Source organism: Plectropomus leopardus, chromosome 13 (assembly GCF_008729295.1).
Source record: "Plectropomus leopardus isolate mb chromosome 13, YSFRI_Pleo_2.0, whole genome shotgun sequence".
In the NCBI taxonomy this organism is placed as follows: Eukaryota; Metazoa; Chordata; class Actinopteri; order Perciformes; family Serranidae; genus Plectropomus; species Plectropomus leopardus.
In genome coordinates, this window is record NC_056475.1 from 33,148,643 (window position 1) to 33,171,316 (window position 22,674).

At 41.2% G+C, this 22,674-nt stretch overlaps 1 protein-coding gene across 1 annotated transcript in view; it reads right to left on the reverse strand.

The window, feature by feature from the left end:
- Nucleotides 1–22,242, reverse strand: part of wscd1b (WSC domain containing 1b) — a 44,451-nt gene extending 22,209 nt beyond the window's left edge. Inside the window, exons 1-2 of the mRNA XM_042499450.1 lie at nt 22,097–22,242; nt 20,693–21,316 (exon numbers count right to left, since the gene is read on the reverse strand). Of these exons, the coding sequence (XP_042355384.1) occupies nt 20,693–21,083 (391 nt within the window). The 5' untranslated portion in view covers nt 21,084–21,316; nt 22,097–22,242. The remainder of the gene's footprint in view (nt 1–20,692; nt 21,317–22,096) is intronic.
- Nucleotides 22,243–22,674: the final 432 nt, after the last annotated feature.

The window sequence follows — 22,674 nt, forward strand, 5'->3', positions numbered from 1 at the left end:
AATCCATTCATTATTTTTTCATAATCTTTCACCATTAGTAAAATATGTGGTAGATATTTTCTGCCAATTCACCACTGCCATTGGCCTCAAATATATCTTTAAATTTCTAGAGCAACTTTTCAGGGGAAAAACAAAAAACATTTTCAGATACAATGGAAGCCAATGGCAGTGGTGAATTGGCAGAAAATATCTACCACATTTTTCACTTATGGTGAAAGATTATGAAAAAATAATGAATGGATTTTATATCAAGGCAATAAGGATTTGGAATAAGGAATTGTTATCTCTCATCTTGAGCAGGAAAGCGTTAAAGGCTGACACTTTTTGTGACTTAAAAGCAGAACCTGTTTGCAGATGTTAACTGGGGAGTTTCAACAAAGTTAATTTAGAACCCTCTGTTAACTCCTCTGGGTTCATAAAACAGTTTCTCTTGTCGTGTCCCCCATTTGTACAGGGAAAGTTGAGCTCTGGAGTTCCCCAGAGGGAAAATGTAAAGACCACGCCAAGGCAGTCCACTACACAGCCACAACGCAGTAGCAACAATACATATGTGAACACCACAAGCATGAAACACACTGCAAAGTAAGCCAGAGAGAGAGAGAGACTGAAGCAGCAGCAGCAGTCATATGCAGAGCTGCACGGTTTCATTATGATGAAAACAAATCATTGATTTTCCAAAATACGGAACAACGTGTTCTATATCAGTTCAATACAGGACACATCTTCTAGGTCCCAAATAGAGGAGGATTCCATATTTTAAGGAACAATTGGCAACTCTAGCTGGCAGACTGCTGCACATTTGCTCACATTGTCTCTCTCTCTCTCTAACTCAGTATCTCCACTATGTCCCTGCTCAACTTTGCCTGAACATTTCTCAACAAATGTGCTACAAAGCCAACCAGTCAGAGACTGAAAGAAGGCAAATTCTATTTTACGTCTCCAATTAGATCACTATCGACAGCATGCAAGGAGGGTGGAAGAGGAGACATCACAGTCTCAAATGACGTCACAAAATTGGGGTACAGCACATCTGGTCTGCAGTTGCCCAGAAAACACCAAGGAGGGTGGAAGCAGGAGAAGTCAACAGTCTTAAATGACGTCACATAACTGGGGTACAGCACATACACAGTCAAATCTGGTCTGCTGTAGCCAAATGGTTTAACTGGTTGGGCTATGGGATCAAATTTATGTCAAATCTTGAGAGAGCAATAAATATATTCCAGAGTGAAATTATAATGTCTCACACGCACAGATATTAAATGCCATACACACGATAAAACTTTGTGCACAAATTCAACAACCTTGCACAAAAATTCAATGCCCACAAGCAAATTCTATTATTTCACACACTCAGATATTAACTGCCATGCACACAATAAAACTCTTTGCACACATATTTACAGCAAGCACTCACACAGCCTCCATGTAAGACACTGTCTGCTTTGTGAGCGATGCTCTTTCTCTCGCTGTCTGGGGAGCAAAGACATTTGACACTTTAGGGGTGGACAAAGGGCAGGCTCTGATTCCTCTTATGATTGGTCACATTCAGCGCCAGTCACTCCCACACAGAACTCCTTTCTTCCTTTCCTGGATGTTAGCATCCGGTGTTACAGATTAACTGTTAGTTGAATTAACTTGTGATAGAGACAGATGTTGTAGGTGTGGTCTTTGAGAACAGGCTGACAAACCAGGAAATAAACATTTTAAATGTTTCGTCACACTATCTCATTCATTTGACAGTGTCTGTTGAAACATTATGACAGGAACTGATTGCAATGCTGGCACTGAGTTTAATTTCACAAACCCTCATATAAATTTATGCAAATAGATGTTTTCAAGGTTTCAAGGGCACTGAGGATTAAGCTTGCATTTCTGTTTTTATGTTCACCACCAAAAAAAGGTACTGCCAAATGGCCAAGAAGAGGATTTAAAGTGTTGGAGGAGATACCGGCTACAAAATGAAGTGAAGTGCAAGCAATGCACCATGAAATCTCTGACAGGCTAAGCATCACCACTTTGAATTTGTGATTCAATGACTCTGCATTGTCCTCTAAATCCCATCCAACCTGCTGTGTTGGGGTGAGGCTGATTCACCAGTCGCCTCAGTAGTAAAACACATCAGCACACCAGTAGCTGCTGCCTGAAAACAATAAGAGATCGGGTATGCCAACGTATGTGGCAAGAAGCACCTCAAGAGGCATCACCAAAGGTGAGGCCACCCTACCCCTCATCCATGCAGCAGGTCAGGTCATTGCTTTAATTAAAATGAAGGAGAGGCCCCTGGCAGCTGCGGCTGAACATTAGTGCAAGAAAGCAGCTCAAATCCCCTGACATTATCAAAAAATGACTGTATTTATGCCTGCCTCTTAAACACCAAGACAGATGGCTGTACTGGAGCTGACGCCTCCCCACAGCACGGAGAATGCTAATGACAAAATGGCCAAGTATGAAAACATGTGCCGCGAACACTGGTAGCATGGGCACTGTGTGTGTGTGTCTGTTGTTGGCATTGCAGGACAACATATCATTTTACACAAATATCAGCACAATTCAGAATGTCTGATAAAGTCTCAGGGGCTTGGGAAAAACATGGAGTCACTGATGGGATGCAGGTAATCAAAGGGGAATCCTCAAATCCACAAATCTAACCACCAAGGAAACAGGGAAACTCACACAGAGGGTCGATGCAGGAGATTGCAGGGCAGTCTCTCACAAGGGTAATCCAATGAAACAGGTAGACTCACAGAGATGTCGGAGCAGTAAAATGCCAAACAGCAACTGAAACTGGCAAACATAAACCACGAGGGACAAAGGCAAAACTTGTTGTCAAAGATTGAAAGCTGAGGCATTTACCGGGGATTAGCCGAGAAGAGTGAGTCGGGGACAGGCAGGGTTGGCAACAGGTAAGCAGTATGAAAGTGGGTTCTGGAAAGTCTAGCATTTATGAAAAAATACAAGAGCGGAGGCTTAAATAGTGGTGAGACCAGGTATGAGCCAACTGACCCAATTACTGAGGAGCTGAGCAGGCAGCAGGTGTGTGTGATTGCTTCAAGGAGACACTGATGTTCATAACTGTTCCCTGTCATGGATATAGTGCACTACATATTGTGTTCGCCATTTTGTAGTGGTGTTCGAATTCTCAGTGGTTAATTTCACCCACTATATACTGCACTATAAAATACCCACAATGCACAGCAAATTTACATATGTGACTTCCTTATAATACATCCATACGCCATACATACATACATCGTGTACATACGATGTACCCTGCATTTAACTCCCATATACCACAATGCAATGTGGCTATGTATTTCAGGGGGGAATAAATTTTAACGCAGTGTCCGAAATCTTGTTTGTTTTTCCCTATATAGTGGACTATTTAATACATACTACACAGTGAATAGTGAGTGAGTGAGTGAATGAGGCTACAGTTTCAACACAGCTATAGAGTGAGGCTCAGTGAGAGAGCTGCACTCAAGAATGCAAACGGTGACAGAGGGCTTTAAAACTTACAACATCAAAGGTTGGTCTGTATACTTTCAAAAGTTAGTGCTGGATGTGTCTACCGAGTTTAATCAGGATTGCTCAAAGAAAACTTGATTTATGGCACATAAGCTCCGCCCTTTGCAAAGAGCTTTCTGTAAAATGGCTGCCATTTTTTCTTATCGATCTTGCGCCATAATATGGGATTGTAAATCTCAGCCCCACAAGGTTGTAACACAAGTTTAGAGAATCAAGAGAATCAATATTCCAAAAAGTGTACCCATAAGTGTTTTCACATTATGCAAATTAGTTTTTTGTAGAGCACATTGAGCAGTGGATTTGTTTAAAATTTAATGTTAATCCAACTCAAAGACAATTATATTAATTGTAGCACCACAATCAGGCTGATTGGGATCAAATATGATGTAAAGCACTGCAACATCATTTCTTGTCATCATTTGCAGTTTCATATCAGGCCCCCAGGAAGTGCGCCACCCTCTGAAGCAAAATTTACATAGTGGCTGAAAGTGGAACTACAGTGTCACGTGATGCACACTGGCCCAGAAAGACTTTTTCCCATTTGCTGAACACTGGGGAAGAGATCTCCTTAAATCACTGGATAATGTTTTTGGAGACATGTTGATTTTCTGAACCATGTCTGTATCAGAGACCATATATACAGTCTACGGTCTGTATTCAAACTACCGGTTATCAGTGAGCAGCGGAGCACTAGTGACAGTCACTAAAAGGTACTGAACGTACTACTACTTACTAACTTAAAGTTGAGCTGTGTATTAATACACGGGGCAATATTACAAGGCACCACCTTTTATTATACTTTTGTGGGCACAACACATTTTGATTCTGTTAATTTAATTTCTCCAGCTGTGATTATGATATGATTCCCTGATAAGTTGTATGTATATTATATATTATATATTGTGTGTGTGTGTGTGTGTGTGGCGAGAGAGAGATAAATATACCATTATCTGATAATCACCTAAATATTAAAACCGACAGCACCACTGTCGTTATACCGCCGATTAGCTGCTGTTGCTAACAAGCTAAGCTACTATGAGAGGGATGCTCGTGAACCATGGATGTATTATAAGGAAGTCTGGATACAGCCGTGGGGGCGGGGCCTCATTCATTCCTATGAGAGCTGCTCAGTGGCGCATGAAGCTTTTTCTGGGTTTAGAAAAGTGTAAAATACCCGGATCTACTGGCCCATAGAGCATGCGTGGAAGTGATTAACGACAGCCGAACGCGGCCGAGTGTACCCGAGCACTGACTCCGACTCACTGGCTCACTCACACAGATGGACCGAGTGCTTGAAGCAAACAGCGCCGGTGCACGAGCATTCCTCTCATAGTAGCTTAGCTCCTAGGAAGTGCGCCACCCTCTGAAGCAAAATTTACATAGTGGCCAAAAGTGGAACTACAGCGTCACGTGATGCACACTGGCCCAGAAAGACTTTTCCCCATTTGTTAACATTGGGAAAGAGACCTCCTTAAATCACTGGATCATTTATTTTGAGACATGTTGACTTTTCAGAACGCATTTTTTTATAGCCATTATTAAAAACATTAAGTCCTAAAGACGTAAAATGCGCTATTTTCCGAAACAAGATTTGGGATTTGGTGTTTCTCCAGACATAAAATGAATGCGCATCGGACCCGCGGGACTCTACAGTGAGAGCGTGCATGTAACTTTAAGAGTTTCTGACACAGCACAGGCTTCGTACCGGCCATAGTAATGGATATTTTTGCTGTAATTCATCATGTTTTAATCACAATTCATCATTTTTACCATCTTACAACACATCCATACGCTGTTGGCTGAAAAGCTGTAATATGGACATCTTACCATGTCTGTATCAGAGACTGTACATACAGTCTGCGGTCTGTATTCAAACTACCGGTTATCAGTGAGCAGCGCGGAGCACTAGTGACAGTTACTAAAAGGTACTGAACGTAGTATTCTGAAAGTTGAGCTGTGTATTAATACACGGGGCTATATTACAAGGCACCACCTTTTATTACCTTTTTATGGGCACAACACATTCCGATTCTGTTAATTTGATTTCTCCGGTCGTGATTATGATGATTCCCTGATGAGTTGTATGTATATGTGTGTGCGTATGTGTGTGTGTGTGTGTGTGTAGAGAGAGAGATAAATATACCATTATCTGATCATCACGTAAATATTAATACCGACAGCACTGTCGTTATACTGCCGATTAGCTGCTGTTGCTAATAACCTAAGCGAACAGAGCACCGGCTCGGGTCATCTCTGTGAGCAAGCCAGTAAGTTGGAGTCAATGCTCAGGTACACTCGGCCACATTCGGCTGTCGTTTATCACTTCTACGCTTGCTCTATGTGCCAGTAGATCCGGGTATTTTGCACTTTTCTAAACCCGGAAAAAGAGTTTTCTCTGCTTAATGCGCCACTGAGCAGCTCTCATAGGAATGAATGAGGCCCCGCCCCCACAGCTGTATCCAAATTTATAATAGATCCATGGTACAACATCACTAGGACTATTAACTTTTAACTCTGCATGTATGACTCCACTTTACGGCTGTTCAAAATCCGTCAACTAACTGTAAGAGTGAAAGTGGGATATGTTTATAGTATGGTGTAAGCATAGGTTCAAACAGCTAATTGGCACTGTTCACGTAGCTGTCAGTTGGTCAGGTTGAGGGAGAAGAGAAGAAGAGAGGAGAGGGGCGTGGGGGGCGAGAAAGGACAGGAATTTTGAAGTGTGTCTTGAGCTGACTGTATATGCATTGGAGTTACTAAAAGTTATGAGGAAGCCGAGGAGGAGGGCAGCTATGACGGATGGGTTTTGGTCAGCCGCCGTTCACTGGGGGTAAACCAGCTGTTACAGATGTTACAAGGATGTGCAGTGAGACAGGGACACACTCATCTGACACTATCCACAGCCTGAGAGACACCGACACACCTGCACTGTCTAGTACGGGACTCTAGGTGATGGAGATCACGGCAGTGAGTGGATACACACTGCAGCTATGAACTGTTTGATCAAACTAACTTATCTGAATCACTCAGGCCGCCAAAGTGTCTGTTAACAGACTCTGATTTCACTGAAAACACATAGATAAATGTTCATTATACTAAGCAGCTGCTCTGTGCAGAACATGTAGACTGAGCTAACACAGATTAGCAAGCAGCTGTCACGTCCGGCAGTTGCGGAACTATTTGTGTCGGTGGAGCCAAAAAAATCATAAAATAACCAAACAAATCATAATCTGTTGTCGCTTGTTACTATTAATAAATAAAAGACACTTGTAGAACTGTTGTATAAAAGCAATATCTCACTCGAGGTCGTGTGTTGTGCTGTACATCATCACGGCTGTAATTATCTTTTACAACCGAATCACAGCCCTGATGATATACGAGCACAACATCACTCCCTCTTGTGCGATATTGCTTAAGTAATTTAAACAAAGACATAATATAGCATATAGTGGTAACTGGGCCATGCCCACATACTGCAATATAACACTTCAGATTTTGGTTAATACTTGCACCCAGTGCATGTGTATCATTGGTGAAATTCTGTCTACCTCAATCTCAATACATATTCTGTGTTTGGTTGGCCGTAGACATATTTCCACCCTTGTGGAAAATAAAGATATATATACTATTCTATTCTATTCTATTCTATTCTATTTCTCAACATGTTCATATTCATATTCACCCTATATTGACCCTGGTCATGTTTTTTAATCACTCTCTCATTAGCATATCTCCTGTGAAACAAATTTGGTGTTTATTTTACCGTTTTTCCACAGTATGCAAATGAGCGTAAAATCTATCATGGTAGACTTTTATGGTCCAAGAGACTTTTTTGTAGAGCACATTGATTGATAACCCAAGGCTGTGTGCTCAGCCCCCTCCTGTTCATACTGTAAACCCATCATTATTGTGAAGTATGGGGACGACACCACCATCATCGGCCGTATTATAAACAACTATGAGAGTTCACGCTGGGAGGAAATATACAATCTTGCAGAGTGGTGCACAGGTAACAACCAACTGCTCAACGTTATTAAAACCAAGGAGCTGGTTGTTGATTTCAGAAAGAAGGAGGCAAAGACACACACTCCTGTCAACATCAGTGGAGCTCAGGTGGAGCAGGTGAACAGCTATCGGTTCCCTGGAATTACTATCACTGAGAACCTATCTTGGTCATCACACATCACCACCCAGGTTAAAAAAGCAACTTAGGAAGGCTAAATTCCAGAGCAAGATCCTGGTTAACTTCTACAGAGTAGCAATAGAAAGCATACTGACTGAAAACATCACGAACTGGCGTGGTTTGTGCATGGCCGCTTCTTTCCCCAGGGTGTGAGACTCCTCAACTCCTCCTTTGACACAAAAAAAGATGTAGCAGAATTTAGGGACAAATTCGAATTTTAAACAAATAAATCTACCTTGTACCTTGAAGACCTGCATGCGGAAATAGCCAAGCTACAAAAACAAAAAGAGGAGATGACCATCAGCTACAAGTTTGGTTTGGAGCAGTTTACTGCCTCAGATGATGACATAAGATTTTACACAAGGTAAGCTAAAATGTCAACAGTGTAGGATTTACATAAAATGTGTTCTGTAAATGCCAGCATTAAGCATTAGGCTATTTATTTTATGCCCGAAAAATGTCATTGTACTATAAATTACAACTATGATTCAATCAAATCAGCAATTAAGTACAGCCAAACATATGTAACCTATGACACAACACAACACAACACAACAAACACAAATCAACTCAATTCAACTAAACACAACACAAAACAACAAAACATATTCATATCCCACAAGTTTGCGAGTCACGCCCACCTAATGGCCTTTTGGAGGCAGATAGAGCCAGCAATATGCAAGTTTGTGCATGGGACAAGATCACGGACTGCAGCTAAAACTAATGAGGTCCCTCACACTGCTAGTGCAACAGTAAATCCATTGTCTGTTATTCTTAAAAAGCAGGTAACACAACTCTGAAGTCACTGCATAGTTTTGGTTTGCATTACAATTCATAGTATCAGTCTGGTTTGTTTAATTTCAGTGTCTGTAAGTCACTTGCTTAAGAACACTTTGGACATGACAGTTTTGCTACGAGTCCTACTCTCAGCTGTTGCGGCATCTCTGCTTTCTTCATAGAGCATAGCAGTGAGCTCTATCAGAGATGTCATTCATGGCCCTGTTTTTACCTGACACTTTAAGCCAATGACCACTTTGGTCATTTTTTAAACAAAGTTTAAAAAACAAAATTTCATTGGTTCTTGATCCTTGATCCTGCTACATCTTTGAGTTCAACATTGAGTTGATTAAAACAAGCAGCTACTATGAAGAGTCCATCTGGTTGCCTGGTGATGTTGCTGCTGATGGCATCATTCAATTCCTGCAGTGCATTTTTTGAACTTGCATCAGAGTCCTTATGGCTCCCAACAATGTCTGCCCATCCAGTGCAACAGCTTGATCTTGGATGTTAGGGATTAATCATGACTCTGTGAAGATGTGCGCAGAGCAGTCAGAGATCCCCTGCTGCTGAGTGAGCCAAAATCACAACCCATCCACCTCACTCCCCCGAATCAGACACCAGACAGAAGAAGGCCTGGCAGAGGAACAGCTCTCGGTCCAAGTCAGGCCAGCCTCACCGTGATCTTCTCCCTCTTTTCATCCGACCTCTCATGGTCTGCTGCATTCAGTCCAAGCCCTACACAACTTTCCCTGAATCTGATTAATCGTAGAAAAGGCGTGCTTCAGCAGAAGGGGCCATGTTGTTGAAAGTGAGTTGCATCTCATCCACTTTTCTCTCCTGACAGCGGACATTAGACAGAAGAAGGCCCAGCAGAGGAAAAGCTCCCGGTCCAGGTCGGGTTAGTCTCGCCCTGACACCAGGTTCCCTCCCCCTCTTTGTCTGGTACTTTTGGTATTGCTACTGCAGTGTTAGCCCTACAAGCTTTGGTTAGGTAGCATTAGTGACTTACCTTCATGTTTGCAGAGATCAAAGGACACGAAAAACTTGAAACATTTCTCAGGTTTACTCTGAGGTATTTTACTGCACAGCCGAACTATTCTCCATACATCATTGACGGTGACATTAGGCAATTTCAGCAAACAGCGAGCCAAAGCAACGACTCTACCATGATACTGCTGTTGTCTTCAGCTCTCAATCTCCCAAACTGAAGTCAAATCGCAGCCTTATGTCAAACGCAGAGGTGATGCATGCATAGAGCTTATCTTAAGTAAGTCATACTTACAGCGTGAGGAGCATGGCCTTTCAAAAATCAGATTTTTTTCAGCATAAATTTAAGCGTCACAATGTAGCTAATTTGAGTCATGTGCGGATGCATGTGCACATCATAAACAGTTAATAGGTCAAGTTTCATTGTTTTATGTAATTTCAGCTAATGGCAATTTTAGTTGAAAAAAAAAAACAAAAACATCAAACTGACATAAATTCAATATTGACAGCACCCTTTCTCAGCCCTGAGTAACGTCTACAGTTTTTTAAGAAGCTGCCTATAGTGCTATTCTGTTCATCAGTAAGGCAGGGAAACATTTATGTAGCCTGAGAGGCACACCTGGGCTGTTGAGTCATTGTTACCACACAGGTATAACTGATGGGGATTCAGATGAGTGTATTAACATTTTTATCAACTCAAATCTTCACTCATCTGGACTGCAGCAGTCAATAAAGAGAGGATAATATAAAAAGCGACCTCATAAAGAAAATCACACATAAAACAAAAGGGAAGGAGACAAAACAGGATTTTAGAAATTGAGGGGGTGGGACACAATTCAACCACCTGCACTTCCCAACTACCTAAATAGAGTCAAAAATGAAATACCACAATTCTGTGGCAACCCCTGTGATATTTCTTATTGCTGATTTCTCTGCACATTTCTGGGCGTGGGGTACTTCTAATACATACGTCACACATTAATGAATTTGTGACTCATCCTTGCAAGGCACAGGTTTCTAGCAACATACATTAAGTGCTATGCATCTACCACTTGTTTTTTAAAATGTTTGAATACGTAGTGACTATGGACCTCTGAATATCTAAAAATTAAAATGCATTTGCAAACCTTTCCACCTGGGTGAATAATGTTAACAGTTCCACGTAGATATGTGTCAGTGTAGTCAGTGAACAAAGCTGGAGTGAAGACTTAAAAATGCAACAGTAGGATTGAATAACAAATCAATTACCTAAAGATATTAAGTTATTAACACTGACATTAGTTGTCTCGTGATTACAGTTTCAGCGATTTCAACTTTTACTCAATTCTGGAATTCAATTTTTTCTTAATTATCCTCATCTTTCAGTCCTTTGGTAGTCCAGAGGAGTGTCGGACATGCATATAGGTCCCGACACACAGTATCCACCAGCCAGTAAATACAGAGTAATTGCAGTACCGACATACTTTTATAGCAACAGTGTTGCCATTGTATAGTTTGTCCACCAGAGAGCACTGAGAATCATATTTTCACACTACAAAATCTTCTGCTCACTAAATATCTTGGTCACAATTATTTGACCAAATTTAAGTGAATCTTATCATTAAATATTTTTCCTTTGCTATAGATTATAATGAAGAAAAAAAAAATAGCAGCCACATTCCAGAGGAATTTTTTGAAATATATTAGCATTGGCCTCAAACATCTTATTTCTCAATGACTTCACCCGTGAGATTTGGATAACAAGAATTTGTTGGATGGGGAGAGCTATTGAATGACCATGTGTGGCTGAACAAATCATGATAGTCCTGGTTTAGCAACTTATCATTTATACTTGACTCAGAGTGAGTGGAAACACTCTAGCAGTAACTGTTCTCTTCATTTCCTTGATGTTATTGTGCATCTTTAACCATACGAATGTCATATTAGAAATGCTGTGTGACAATGATGTAACACTGAAACAATAACTGCAATACACAGTTATTTTCACTGTTGATTAATCATAGTACGCTGTCCATTTTAGGACATCCTCAGGTCCCAGAGTCAGGTGTCATACCTCAGATGAAAAGGCATCAGATCTCAGGAAAAACTTTTGTCAGGTGTCAGACAAAACAGCCTCAGGAAAATTGGCCTCAGAAAAAACAGCTTCATTTATTTATTTATTTTATTCAGTCGTGAAACGTCATCAAGAAGTGACGGCCTCAGAAGGGAAAACATGAAATGTCATCAAGATGCAACCATAGCAAACCCTGGCACAGCACGATTCGGTAGACACAACAGAAAGTTTAAGCTGATCTTTTTCTTTTATTTCTGCCACTGCCGAGATATATTGATTAATGGTTATTAAGGTTTAAGGTAGGAGGAGAGCTAGCTTTATGTTATATATTTTTGTAAATGGTAATATTAGGCTGATATTACTGTGTGTAGCTAATCTTTGTTAGCTTCAGTAGTAGCCTTCAGTAACAACAATAAATGTACGTAGCAGACGATTGTCGCGGACCAATATTTTCTCTCTTAGATTAAAGGTAAGAGGCCATTAGAGCATTTAAAAAAACAGTCACATACCCACTATGCTGCATACTGTAGTAAATGTAATTTGTTTGATATTCAACAAGGTTGTCTAAGACAGTCTTTCTATGTTAACTATTTGACTTAATAATGTGAATCAAGCATAAATTATACAAACTTGCCTAAAGGCCCTCTGCATATGCAACAAGGGTTTTTTTTAAATGATGATAATGTTTTCCTAACTTAATTAGCATACTGACTCATAGTTCTAAAATTTTAGTTTGATATATTTCTATATTGTAGAAAAGCCTGACAGCTGTGGATTTCTAATTGCTGCACATTACATTTCATTTTAAAGTCTAGCTCTATAATTATATTGTGGGAGTGCAGGAATGACGACATGAAGAGACTGAGTCGAGTCCATTTACTTACTTCAACAAAGCAACAACACATGTTCAGGACAAGCTCACTGTCAACCAGCAAAGAGACAAAGCCCTCTAACTCCATCTCCCAGAATCCCCTTCTGTCAACTCTGAACTCTGCTTCTTAAAGGAGAAGCACTCTCTGGTGAATGTCTCTATAACGTCTCTATAATGTGGGTCACCACAATATTATTATATTTTGCTTCTTCTACATTTTTTTCAGGCATTGGTTTAATATTTCAGTTGAGAGCGAAAGTGAAAGGAGTATCCACAATAATCAATGTGCTATTGGGGTTAAACTATGGCTAGTTGCAGCTATCCTCTACACAGTTTGGTACACTGGTACACTGTGCTTTCTAACCCCTAATCCACAGCTGTCAGGCTTCTCCACAAAATAGAAACAGATTACAGCACACTATCCAGCAGTCGGAAGTTTAAACACAACACGTCAACTATCAATTTAAAAAAACATGCTATATTGATTCTCAAAAACACTGTATCATAACACACAAAATCACAATACTCAAGTGGATCACTATTTTCTTACAACCCTACTTTGCAATGGTCGTATCATCTACCTAGCAGGAAATGTCTGCTGTTATGTTACTGCTCATTAGTTTGTTTGTTGTCTACATAGTTCCTACTTGTTGCATGTCTACAAACTGTGTGATAGTCCCACCTGTGTGAGGTGAATGGAACAGATGCAAGAAATTTGGCTTTATTTACCAATAACGTGTGGGATGGGACGTGTGGGATGATTGGCCCCCAGTTACACCACTTTGGACAGCTGATTGTTACATAGTATTAAAAGATATTGGCCTCTCAGCGGTTTTATTATTCAAAGTGTACAGACATTCTCGTGAGCCAAGAACTGTTTTGTAACTTTTCAAGTAAAGACTCTTGACATACCATGTATCTCAGAAACCATTGACAACAGTGCAGAGGTAGAGGCTAACATACCAAGCCATGCTGCAATTGCTTTACTTAGCAGCTACAGGCAAGCACAAACAAAAAATATTCAGAGAATTATCTCAAGAACAAATCAATTTTATACAAAATATGTAATAAGGGGTCTTTAGCCTGAAAAATGTTGAAGACCCCTGATGTGGTCAATTAAATGTAAAAAAAAAAAAAGTAAAATTACCCATAGCCCAAATTCTTTTTGTATAACCAAAAGTCTAAAACAAGCAAAAAAATAAATTACATTAAAATAAATTCACAATAATCTAAAACAAAGGGAAGCACCAAATCCTATCTGAGTTGCCGGGAGTTCCAAATTCATGTGTTTCTGTTCAATGAATGCCATTTTGGGAAATGTATTTATTTGCTTCCTAGCAGGTGTTTAATGTGAAGACTGATACCAATTTGATATCTGTACTCAAATAATAAAGCTGATTCTGATATAGAGCTACAGCCAAGAGACACTTAGTTGAGCTCAACTTAGTGTCTATTGGCTATACACAGGGCAAATGTGTCTCAGTCTAAAGGCAGCAAAAATCTGCCTACCTAAAGGGTTATATGTCATATCTTAATTGTCTATGCCATGCAAAAACCAAAAACATGAAGATTTTACAGGGTTATGTACTTGACTATATCTTGGTTGTGACTTCCTGAATTCTCTACTGGCTGCCTAGCAACCTCACAGTGACAATAAAAGTTCACCACAAAGATTTACAAACAAGACGTAATGTGTAGCTTTAGAAGTGATCGTAGGTGAATTATCAGTCAGATTCAGTCCAGCTGTTTCCCGGTTTCTAGTCTTCATGCCAAGCTAACAAGCAGCTGAAATTGGCTTCATGAATACCAGATGAAGCAGTAGCATCATGGTATTTATCCTCTCATCTAACTCACAGCAAAAAAGGCATATAAATGTATTTTTCCAAATATCTACTGGTTTAAACATTTGAGTGATTATCAAAGTAATTGTTGACTAATCTTCTGTGAACTTGATCACTTCACTAAAGGTGTAAAGCTGCTGTAGGAGGTTATGAGTCATATCAGAAATAGTGGGCTCGTAATGTGTTTGTCAAAACCTTAAACCTTCAACTCCTCCAAGGTATGTGGCAAATTAGACATGGTAAATTTTATTCTGTGTTCTGTGTAATACTTTTAAAAAGGAACCTTTTCAGGTTGGCTGCTACTGAAACTGATCTTATTCCTGCCTCCAACATTTTTATCTGTGTCACCCTTCTTAGTGACTGAGCAGTTATGTAGTGTCTAGGTAATTCTATTGTATTAATCATTTCAGCAAAATGGCGGTCACTGACAAGCACTGTTTTACATTTGCGTAAATCTCCAGGGATATCTTAAAGTAGTCAAGTAATGCTGAGGGCTCCTTAACAGTGAGTGCAAGTCATGAATCATATAATTTGTGTCTTCAAAATGTCTAATTTACTTTCAAAAAACTGCTGTGGTGCTGGCCTGCCTTTTCCTTCCCAGGTTTTAGAGGATTAGTGAACACTATCCTTCATCTTCAAGACTTAAGTATGGCAGGTAAAATGTCATAAATGCCCAATGATACACGCTTAATGTTCAAAGGCCATGATTCCCTGTTCACAAATGTCAATAAAGCTTGTTGTGAGTGCCATGGAAGCCCTGTGCAGACAGGGCTCCAGGCCATCTGAGTTTTAAAAAAAATAGTAAAATGCATGACAGAAAATAAACTGGTGTATTTGCTCCTTCATATTTTATTCACCAGGGAAACAACCCTCTCTGTCAACATGTCTTTACTAGGATATTTCAATCTCACATGTCCTCCCTTCTAAGCCTATAACTTTTTTACTGACTTTGCAATGTCTGCTTTTGTTTAATGGCATTAGAGGTACACTGGTAGGTAGCTAAAGTAGCTAAGAGGAGCTACAGTGAGAGGCTGAAAAATCGCCTCTCAGCCAGCGACTCTGCGTCAGCGTGGAAAAGCTTGTGGCACCTAACCAACTACAGGAGCCCATCCCCCCACCCTGAAGAAACCCCCAGACTGGCCAACGACCTCAACAACTTCTACTGCAGGTTTGAACAGCAACCTTTCACACCTCTCACCCCCACAAAAGGACTACCTGCACCCCCCATCCCCCCTACCTCGAACATCCTGCCTGCACTAACAATCTGGGAGAGGGATGTGTGTCGCCTGTTCCACAAACAGAAGATCAGGAAGGCTCCAGGACCTGACTCTGTGTCTCCCTCCTGCCTGAGAGTCTGTGCTGACCAGCTGGCGCCCATCTTCACCCGGATCTTTAACCGATCCCTGGAGCTGTGTGAAGTGCCCTCCTGCTTCAAACGCTCCATCATCATCCCGGTCCCCAAAAAACCCTCCATCACAGGATTTAATGACTTCAGGCCCGTCGCTTTGACATCCGTAGTCATGAAATCCTTTGAGAGACTGGGTTGAGCCATCTGAAGGTCATTACAGGCCCCTTGCTGGATCCCCTGCAGTTTGCCTATCGGGCAAACAGGTCGGCGGATGATGCAGTCAACATGGGACTCCACTACATCCTGCAACACCTCGACACCCCTGGGTCGTATGCAAGGATCCTGTTTTGTGGACTTCAGCTCAGCCTTTAACACCATCATCCCCGAAATCCTCACCACAAGCTCTCCCAGCTCACAGTGCCTGCCTCCACCTGCCAGTGGATCATCAGCTTCCTGACTGACAGGTGGCAGCAGGTGAGGCTGGGCAGCATCACGTCGAGCACCCGGTCCATCAGCACCGGTGCCCCCCAGGGGGTGTGTCCTGTCTCCGCTGCTCTTCTCCCTCTACACTAACGACTGCACCTCAGGGGACCCGTCTGTGAAACTCCTGAAGTTCGCGGACGATACCACCGTCATCGGTCTAATCCGGGATGGTGATGAGTCTGCTTACAGACAGGAGGTGGAGCAGCTGGTCCACTGGTGCAGTCTGAACCACCTGGAGCTGAACCCGCTCAAGACTGTGGAGATGACAGTGGACTTCAGGAGAAACCCACCCACACTCTCCCCCCTCACCATCCTCACAGTGTCTACTGTGGACACTTTTAAGTTTCTGGGAACCACAATCTCCCGGAACCTGAAGTGGTCCTCCCACATTGACACAGTCCGGAAAAAGGCCCAGCAAAGGTTATACTTCCTGCGACAGCTCAGGAAGTTTAACCTGCCACAGGAACTGCTGATCATCTTCTACACTGCCATCATTCAGTCTGTCCTGTGCACAGCCATCACTGTCTGGTTTGGATCTGCCACCAGACAGGACAGGATTAGACTGCAACGAACAATCAGAACTGCAGAGAGAATCATTGGGGCCGACCTGCCCTCCATCCAGGACCTTTACCGGTCCAGGATCAGGAAACGGGCAGGCACCATCTCTGCAGACCCATCACACCCCGGTCACAAACTGTTCGAACTCCTCCCCTCTGGAAGGCGTTACAGAGCACTGTATGCCAAGACCACCAGACACAAAGACAGTTTCTACCCCCAGGCTGTCTCTGATGAACTGTAAATAGTCAGAGTGTCAGGAGAGAAAAACAAACAAAACAAAACAAGACAAAACAAAAACAAACAAACAAACAAGCAAAAAAAAAAAAAAAAAAAAAAAAAAAAAACAAAAAATAAATATATATATATATATATATTCATACTACCTCATGCACAGTGGTTTTTGCACTAACTGTATATTTTTGAATTACATACTGTACATTTTGTATATATTCCCTATCTCTTCCTTTTGTAAATACAATTACATGTCTATGTCTGTCTTTTTTTCTATTTTTCTTATCCCTAACTTATTTCCCTCCCCTGTACTGTGGGCATTGCCAACCCGGAAAAAATTCCTTGTTCCTCATTTGTTGAACTTGGCCAATAAACGTGATTCTGATTCTGATTCTGATTCTGATGTATACAGATTAGCTGCAGATTTACAAGTTCAGTAAATGATTGCCAAAACCACACATATTGTAATGAGGCTACACAACCACGAACTGGAGGTCCCTAACTGATGGTTAAAGCACAACTTAACATGCCAAGACTAATTTCTGTGCAGTTTATGGTGGCGAATAATATTAATTTTGCATTCAAATGGTCAGCTGGGTAAAAATAGTATTCAGCTGACTTTAATGTTGTTAACGTCTCACTGGCCAACGATGTAAGGCAAGTAGTGGACAGCAGATGTTAACATTATCACTGCCTTCTTTGCCTCTTTTGCCTGTTATGACAGCTGCAGTGATATTTATGAGTTTAACCTCGGAATTTAAAGGTCCAGTGAATTGGGGGAATATATAGTTAGAAATTGAATATCTTATAATAAAAGTTTTTTAATCAGTTAATAGTCACCCGAAACTAAGAATTTTTTCGTTAACATAGAACCTAGATCTTACACATAAGTTCCAGGACCCCTAGGGGGCCCTTGGAGTTAACACAAAATTACTGCTTGATAATTTCTTGAAAGTTTTTATTAAACAATTAAAATATGCCTGAAAATGCACATCAACCTCATTCAAACATATTTTGCTTTTTGATAATACTTATCTTTGTGAAGTGGAATTTCCTGCCTAATTTATCTGAAAGGCAAATACAGGTCAAGACTGCAGCCTGAGGCATCTGCCCGACGACCTATCTGCACGGTTTAACATGCACTGCAATTCTAAATAACCCCAATTCTAAAAAAAAAGCTGTGTGAAAAGGGTTCCACACATTCCACTAGTAAAGAGGTTAACTGGTAACAGAATGATATGAAAGGGGCATCCTCGAAAGGCTCAGCTGTTCACAAGCAAGCATGGCAAGAGGTTCACCTCTTTATGAAAAATCGCATAGGTAAACACACCCACAGTTTAAGAACAATGCTTCTCAAAGAACAGCTGCAAAGAATTTAGGATTTCTCTATCTACAATCGTTAATATTATCAAGATTAAGAGAATCTGGAGAAATCTTGGCACATAGGGCAAAGCTGAAAACCAATGGCACAACATTTAACCCTGATGACTGCACTGCATTAAAAACTAACATGACTATATAAAGCAGGGCTATTCAACTAAAATTCAAAGAGGTCCTGTTATTAAAATGTCCTCCCAGTAAAGGTGCAAACCTCATGATGTCTATCAAATGAAACGTACAATTCCATATCACTTCAACAATATTCATTGTCAATTTTCTACACACATTATGGCACCTGTATGTAGAACAAATAGCTGCCTTTACAAGAATAATGTTAGTCCCAGCACAATGAGCTTAAGGCCTCCATTACAAGTAAAAGAAAACTGACAATAATTTTGAATAAAAAATATGCCTATTTTAGAAAAAGTGCAAACAGAGCTTTGAACACTCTTTTTTCATGTTCTTTTCTACTTCCCTTCCTTTCGGAGCGAAATGAAATTAAGGCCTACATTTTAAGTGAAATAAAAAGTATCTACTTTTAGTAGTAAAAAGTAGGCTAAAAAAGGACCACTTTTGAGAAAAATTGTGAACAGTGTAGAGCAGCCTCTCTCTCTCTGTCTCTCTCTGTCTCTCTCTCTTCCTCGCTGTTCTCTCTCTTTAAATTATTTTCTATTTTTCTTACTTTGGAGCAGGCCATATCTTCTCACTTTCCCCACATTTCTCTTCCATGGTTCTGTGTAGCAAATGTCAGTAATTAATCTGATTAGCCCGTTTGAGACGGTACACATTTACTGCATTAACTGGAGTAGTGGCGCCTGTCGAAAAAGAAAAAAATGCTCCATTAAAATTTTTGTTCTCATCCTTACATTTTATTACAACTTGGCCATGGGTCCGGATAGGATGGCGTTTCGGTCCAGATCCGGACCAAAGTCCACCAGTTGGTGATGTTTGGTAAAGAGGATATTAGGCCTACTCAGGAACACTTTGGAAAACCTTTGTCAGTAAACACAGTTCATCGCTTCATCAATAAATGCAGGTTCACACTGAAAGCCATATATCAACAATATCCAGAAACATGACCGACTTCTCTAGACCCAAGCTTATCTGAGACAAATTGACACAAAATGGGAAAGTGTGCTGTGACATGACAAGTCCACATTTCAACTTGTTTTTGGAAATCATGGATGTTGTGTCCTCCGGGCTGAAGAGGAAAAATACTAACTAGATTGTGAACAGCTCTAAGTTCAAAGACAGCAGATGGTATGGGGGGTGTTAGTGCCCATGGCATCATGGGTAACTTTATCTGTAAAGGCACCTTGAAAGCTTAAAGGTACATACAAGTTTTGGAGCGACATATGCTGCTATCCAGACGCTTTTTCCTGGAACATCCCTGCTACAACATCCCTGCCACGTTACAACAGCTTGACTTTGTCATGAAAGACTTTGTGTACAAGACTGGCCTACCTGCAGTCCAGACCTGTCTCCAATGGAAATATGCAGCACATTATGAAGCGCAAAATACGACAATAAAGATCCCAGAGTGTTGGGAAACTGAAATCATATATCAGGCAAGAATGGGGCAGAATTTTTAAAACTCAAATAATTAGTGTCCTCAGTTTCCAAATACTTACTGAGCCTTGTTAAAATGAAAGGTGATGTAACACAGAGGTAAACATGCCCCTGTCCCAACCTGTTTGGAACACTATCAGGCATCAAATGCAGAACGAGTGTATATCCACAAAAAAACATAATGAAGATTAGCATTTTGAATATCTCACATTTAAGAACGTTAAAACAACTTATCTTTGGACTGTATTCAGTTGAATACAGACCTATATTACATAATGCAATGATTTGTTTTTTTATTTTATTTTACACAGTGTCAAAACCTTTTGGGAATAGGGTATTACTGTATATGTAGTCAGGGTCCCTGCTCCATCTCTTTTTTTAGCTGAGGGGTCCATACTCCCTGCCTTACCATGATCTGTTTATATTTACATAAGGAATGATCTGAACAGAGTCTGTTGTTTTTACGGTAGCATAGAACAGACCAATCATACTCTGGCTCCATCTGTGTTTTTCAAGTTGGTTATAGTGCTACAGTAGTGTTATAGTGCTACATGCTTGGCACTCCAGAGAACTTTCAGTTGGCTGCAATATGATGCCACTAAATCCTACACACTACACCAGGGGTCTTCAACATTTTTCAGGACAAGGGCCCCTTAGCTAAAAAAGAGATGTAAATGAAACTGAGCTGTTCTTGCGATAATTCTCTGAATATTTTCCATGTGTTCTCTTGTTTGTGCTTGCCTGTATCTGCTAAGTAAGCAGTAGTTGTAGCACAGCTCAGTGTGTTGGCCTCCCCCTCTGCAATGGTTTCTGAGATAGATGGTGTGTTTCACTTTTATGAATTGGATTATGAAACAGTTGTAGGGTGTGTATGGTTGTGTACCTTTATGCCTGCTGCTCCTGTGGGGAGAGACTCTCTGCTCAGTGCTCTCTGGCAACAAACTGTGAAACCAGCGCCGATGCAAGTGTTGGACCCCGAGGCTTTGGGAAGCGGGCCAGTGTTGCCTTGCCTTGACTCCCCCTCCGGACACAGGCTGAATGGTGGCCCATCTGGAACGTGCCCTCACACCCAGGCGTGCAGTCCTGATGACGGTAGGAGGCGCTGCGAGGGACAGCAGGGGCGGCTGGCTAACAAAGTTTGGCTGGGCGACTTTGATGTTGGAGCGCTGCAGGAGCAGGATGCTGCCTGCCATCAAATAGGCGATGCCTAGGCAGAGCAGCAGCATCTGAGCCCGCTTCAAGAGGCAGTGCAGTCTGTAGGGGGGTGCCATCATCCTGTTTACAGTCTCTAACCACAGCGAAAGGCTGTATCATGGATCAAGAGTGAGAAAACTGTGATCCAGTTACGACTTAATGATCTTGAACAGACCTGTAGTATCTGCTCATGTTGCAGACATTGGGTCTTGGTCCTTCATCCAATAGCAGCAATAGATAGATGTGTCACAACAAAGAAGGGTTTAATATCCAGGCATGTGGTCACAGACTCCAGGATGATCATGGGTAAAAGCTACGCCAGAAAAACATAAGAAAACATTAACAGCTGGATTTAAAGCATGAGGGTAATTCTCTGTATGTGAGCACAATCTAAGGGAACAGAACTATATGCCTGGTGAATAAGATTAACAGTTCATGTTGACATATAGGCTTTTGTTTCTGTCTTACACCATCTTGAAACATCCTTTGGTGTCTGCTCCTTTATTGCTTTCATTCGTGCCATTTATTTTAATTCAAAATCCTGCCTCAAGTTGTGTTCTGCAATTCCTGTAATTCCTGTTTCATCTGTTTCATTGTGCTCCCTATCACACTCAGAAGATATGACATAAACCTTTAATAATATGGCTTTCAAATGGAATTCTCTTTCAATACAGAGATTTCATTCAATTTCTGCACTGTAAGATTACATAAGCACCGGCTTTAGACTACCTATGTCTCAGTTATCACAGTCAAATGACATCATGTGATAAAAAAAAAAAAAATGTCTGGAGAGAGCATTATGGGCGTTTATAAAATGAGGATTATCAGATCAGATCAGTATGCTGATGATCTGTGGAGAAATGAATAAATAATGAGTCAAAAAAACAACAACAAAAACAAGCAAAGATGAGATGTTGCAGATTTCAGTGTATTGTGGCCTATGTTCCTGTTATTGTCCCTGTTTTCTGTCTCAGTGGTCTTTCTACACCCCCCCCCCCCCCCCCCCCCCCCCAACACACACACACACACACACACATCCTTCACATCCGATGATATCCATTAATGCCCAGTTGTCTCGGTTGCGATCACTCACCGTCATGCCCTTCAGCTCTACTTTTCCTCTCAGGCCTCTGCTGTCCGGGGGTGATGTAGGGCTGCGGTAGAGCTTCCGAGGACAGAAGCAACAGTTTGCACAATGAACAGTCTTTTATCAAGTCCGAGTGCCCCAAGTTCGATTTAGTCCCTTTTTTTTACTCAGACAGGCGTGGATATCCTTGGAACGCTGTTTGGATGTAACGGGATGAATGGGAGGTTGAAGGGTAAATCAGTAAACAGCGAGTGTGAACAAGCCTTACCTATATAAGAATTTGAGGTCTTCCATCTTAAACTCCTCATCATGCTTCCACCATTTACAGTATTTCAACATATGCAGCTTACCTTCAGCCGTGAGTGGTAGCCTCGACATCCTTGTATCGCGCTATTATTCAGGCTATCAGTCTATTGCAGTTATATTTGGTGTTTTCTCCGATGATTGTCCAGTAAAGGGCTTCTGGGCTCCAGTATCCTGCTGTTATATAAGCAGCCAGTCATTGCTTCTCCCCGCCGCTCTGAGAGGCTTGCACGGCCACACAAGGCGCAGACAGGCTTTGTGTAAGTGTGTATGCTAGTGTG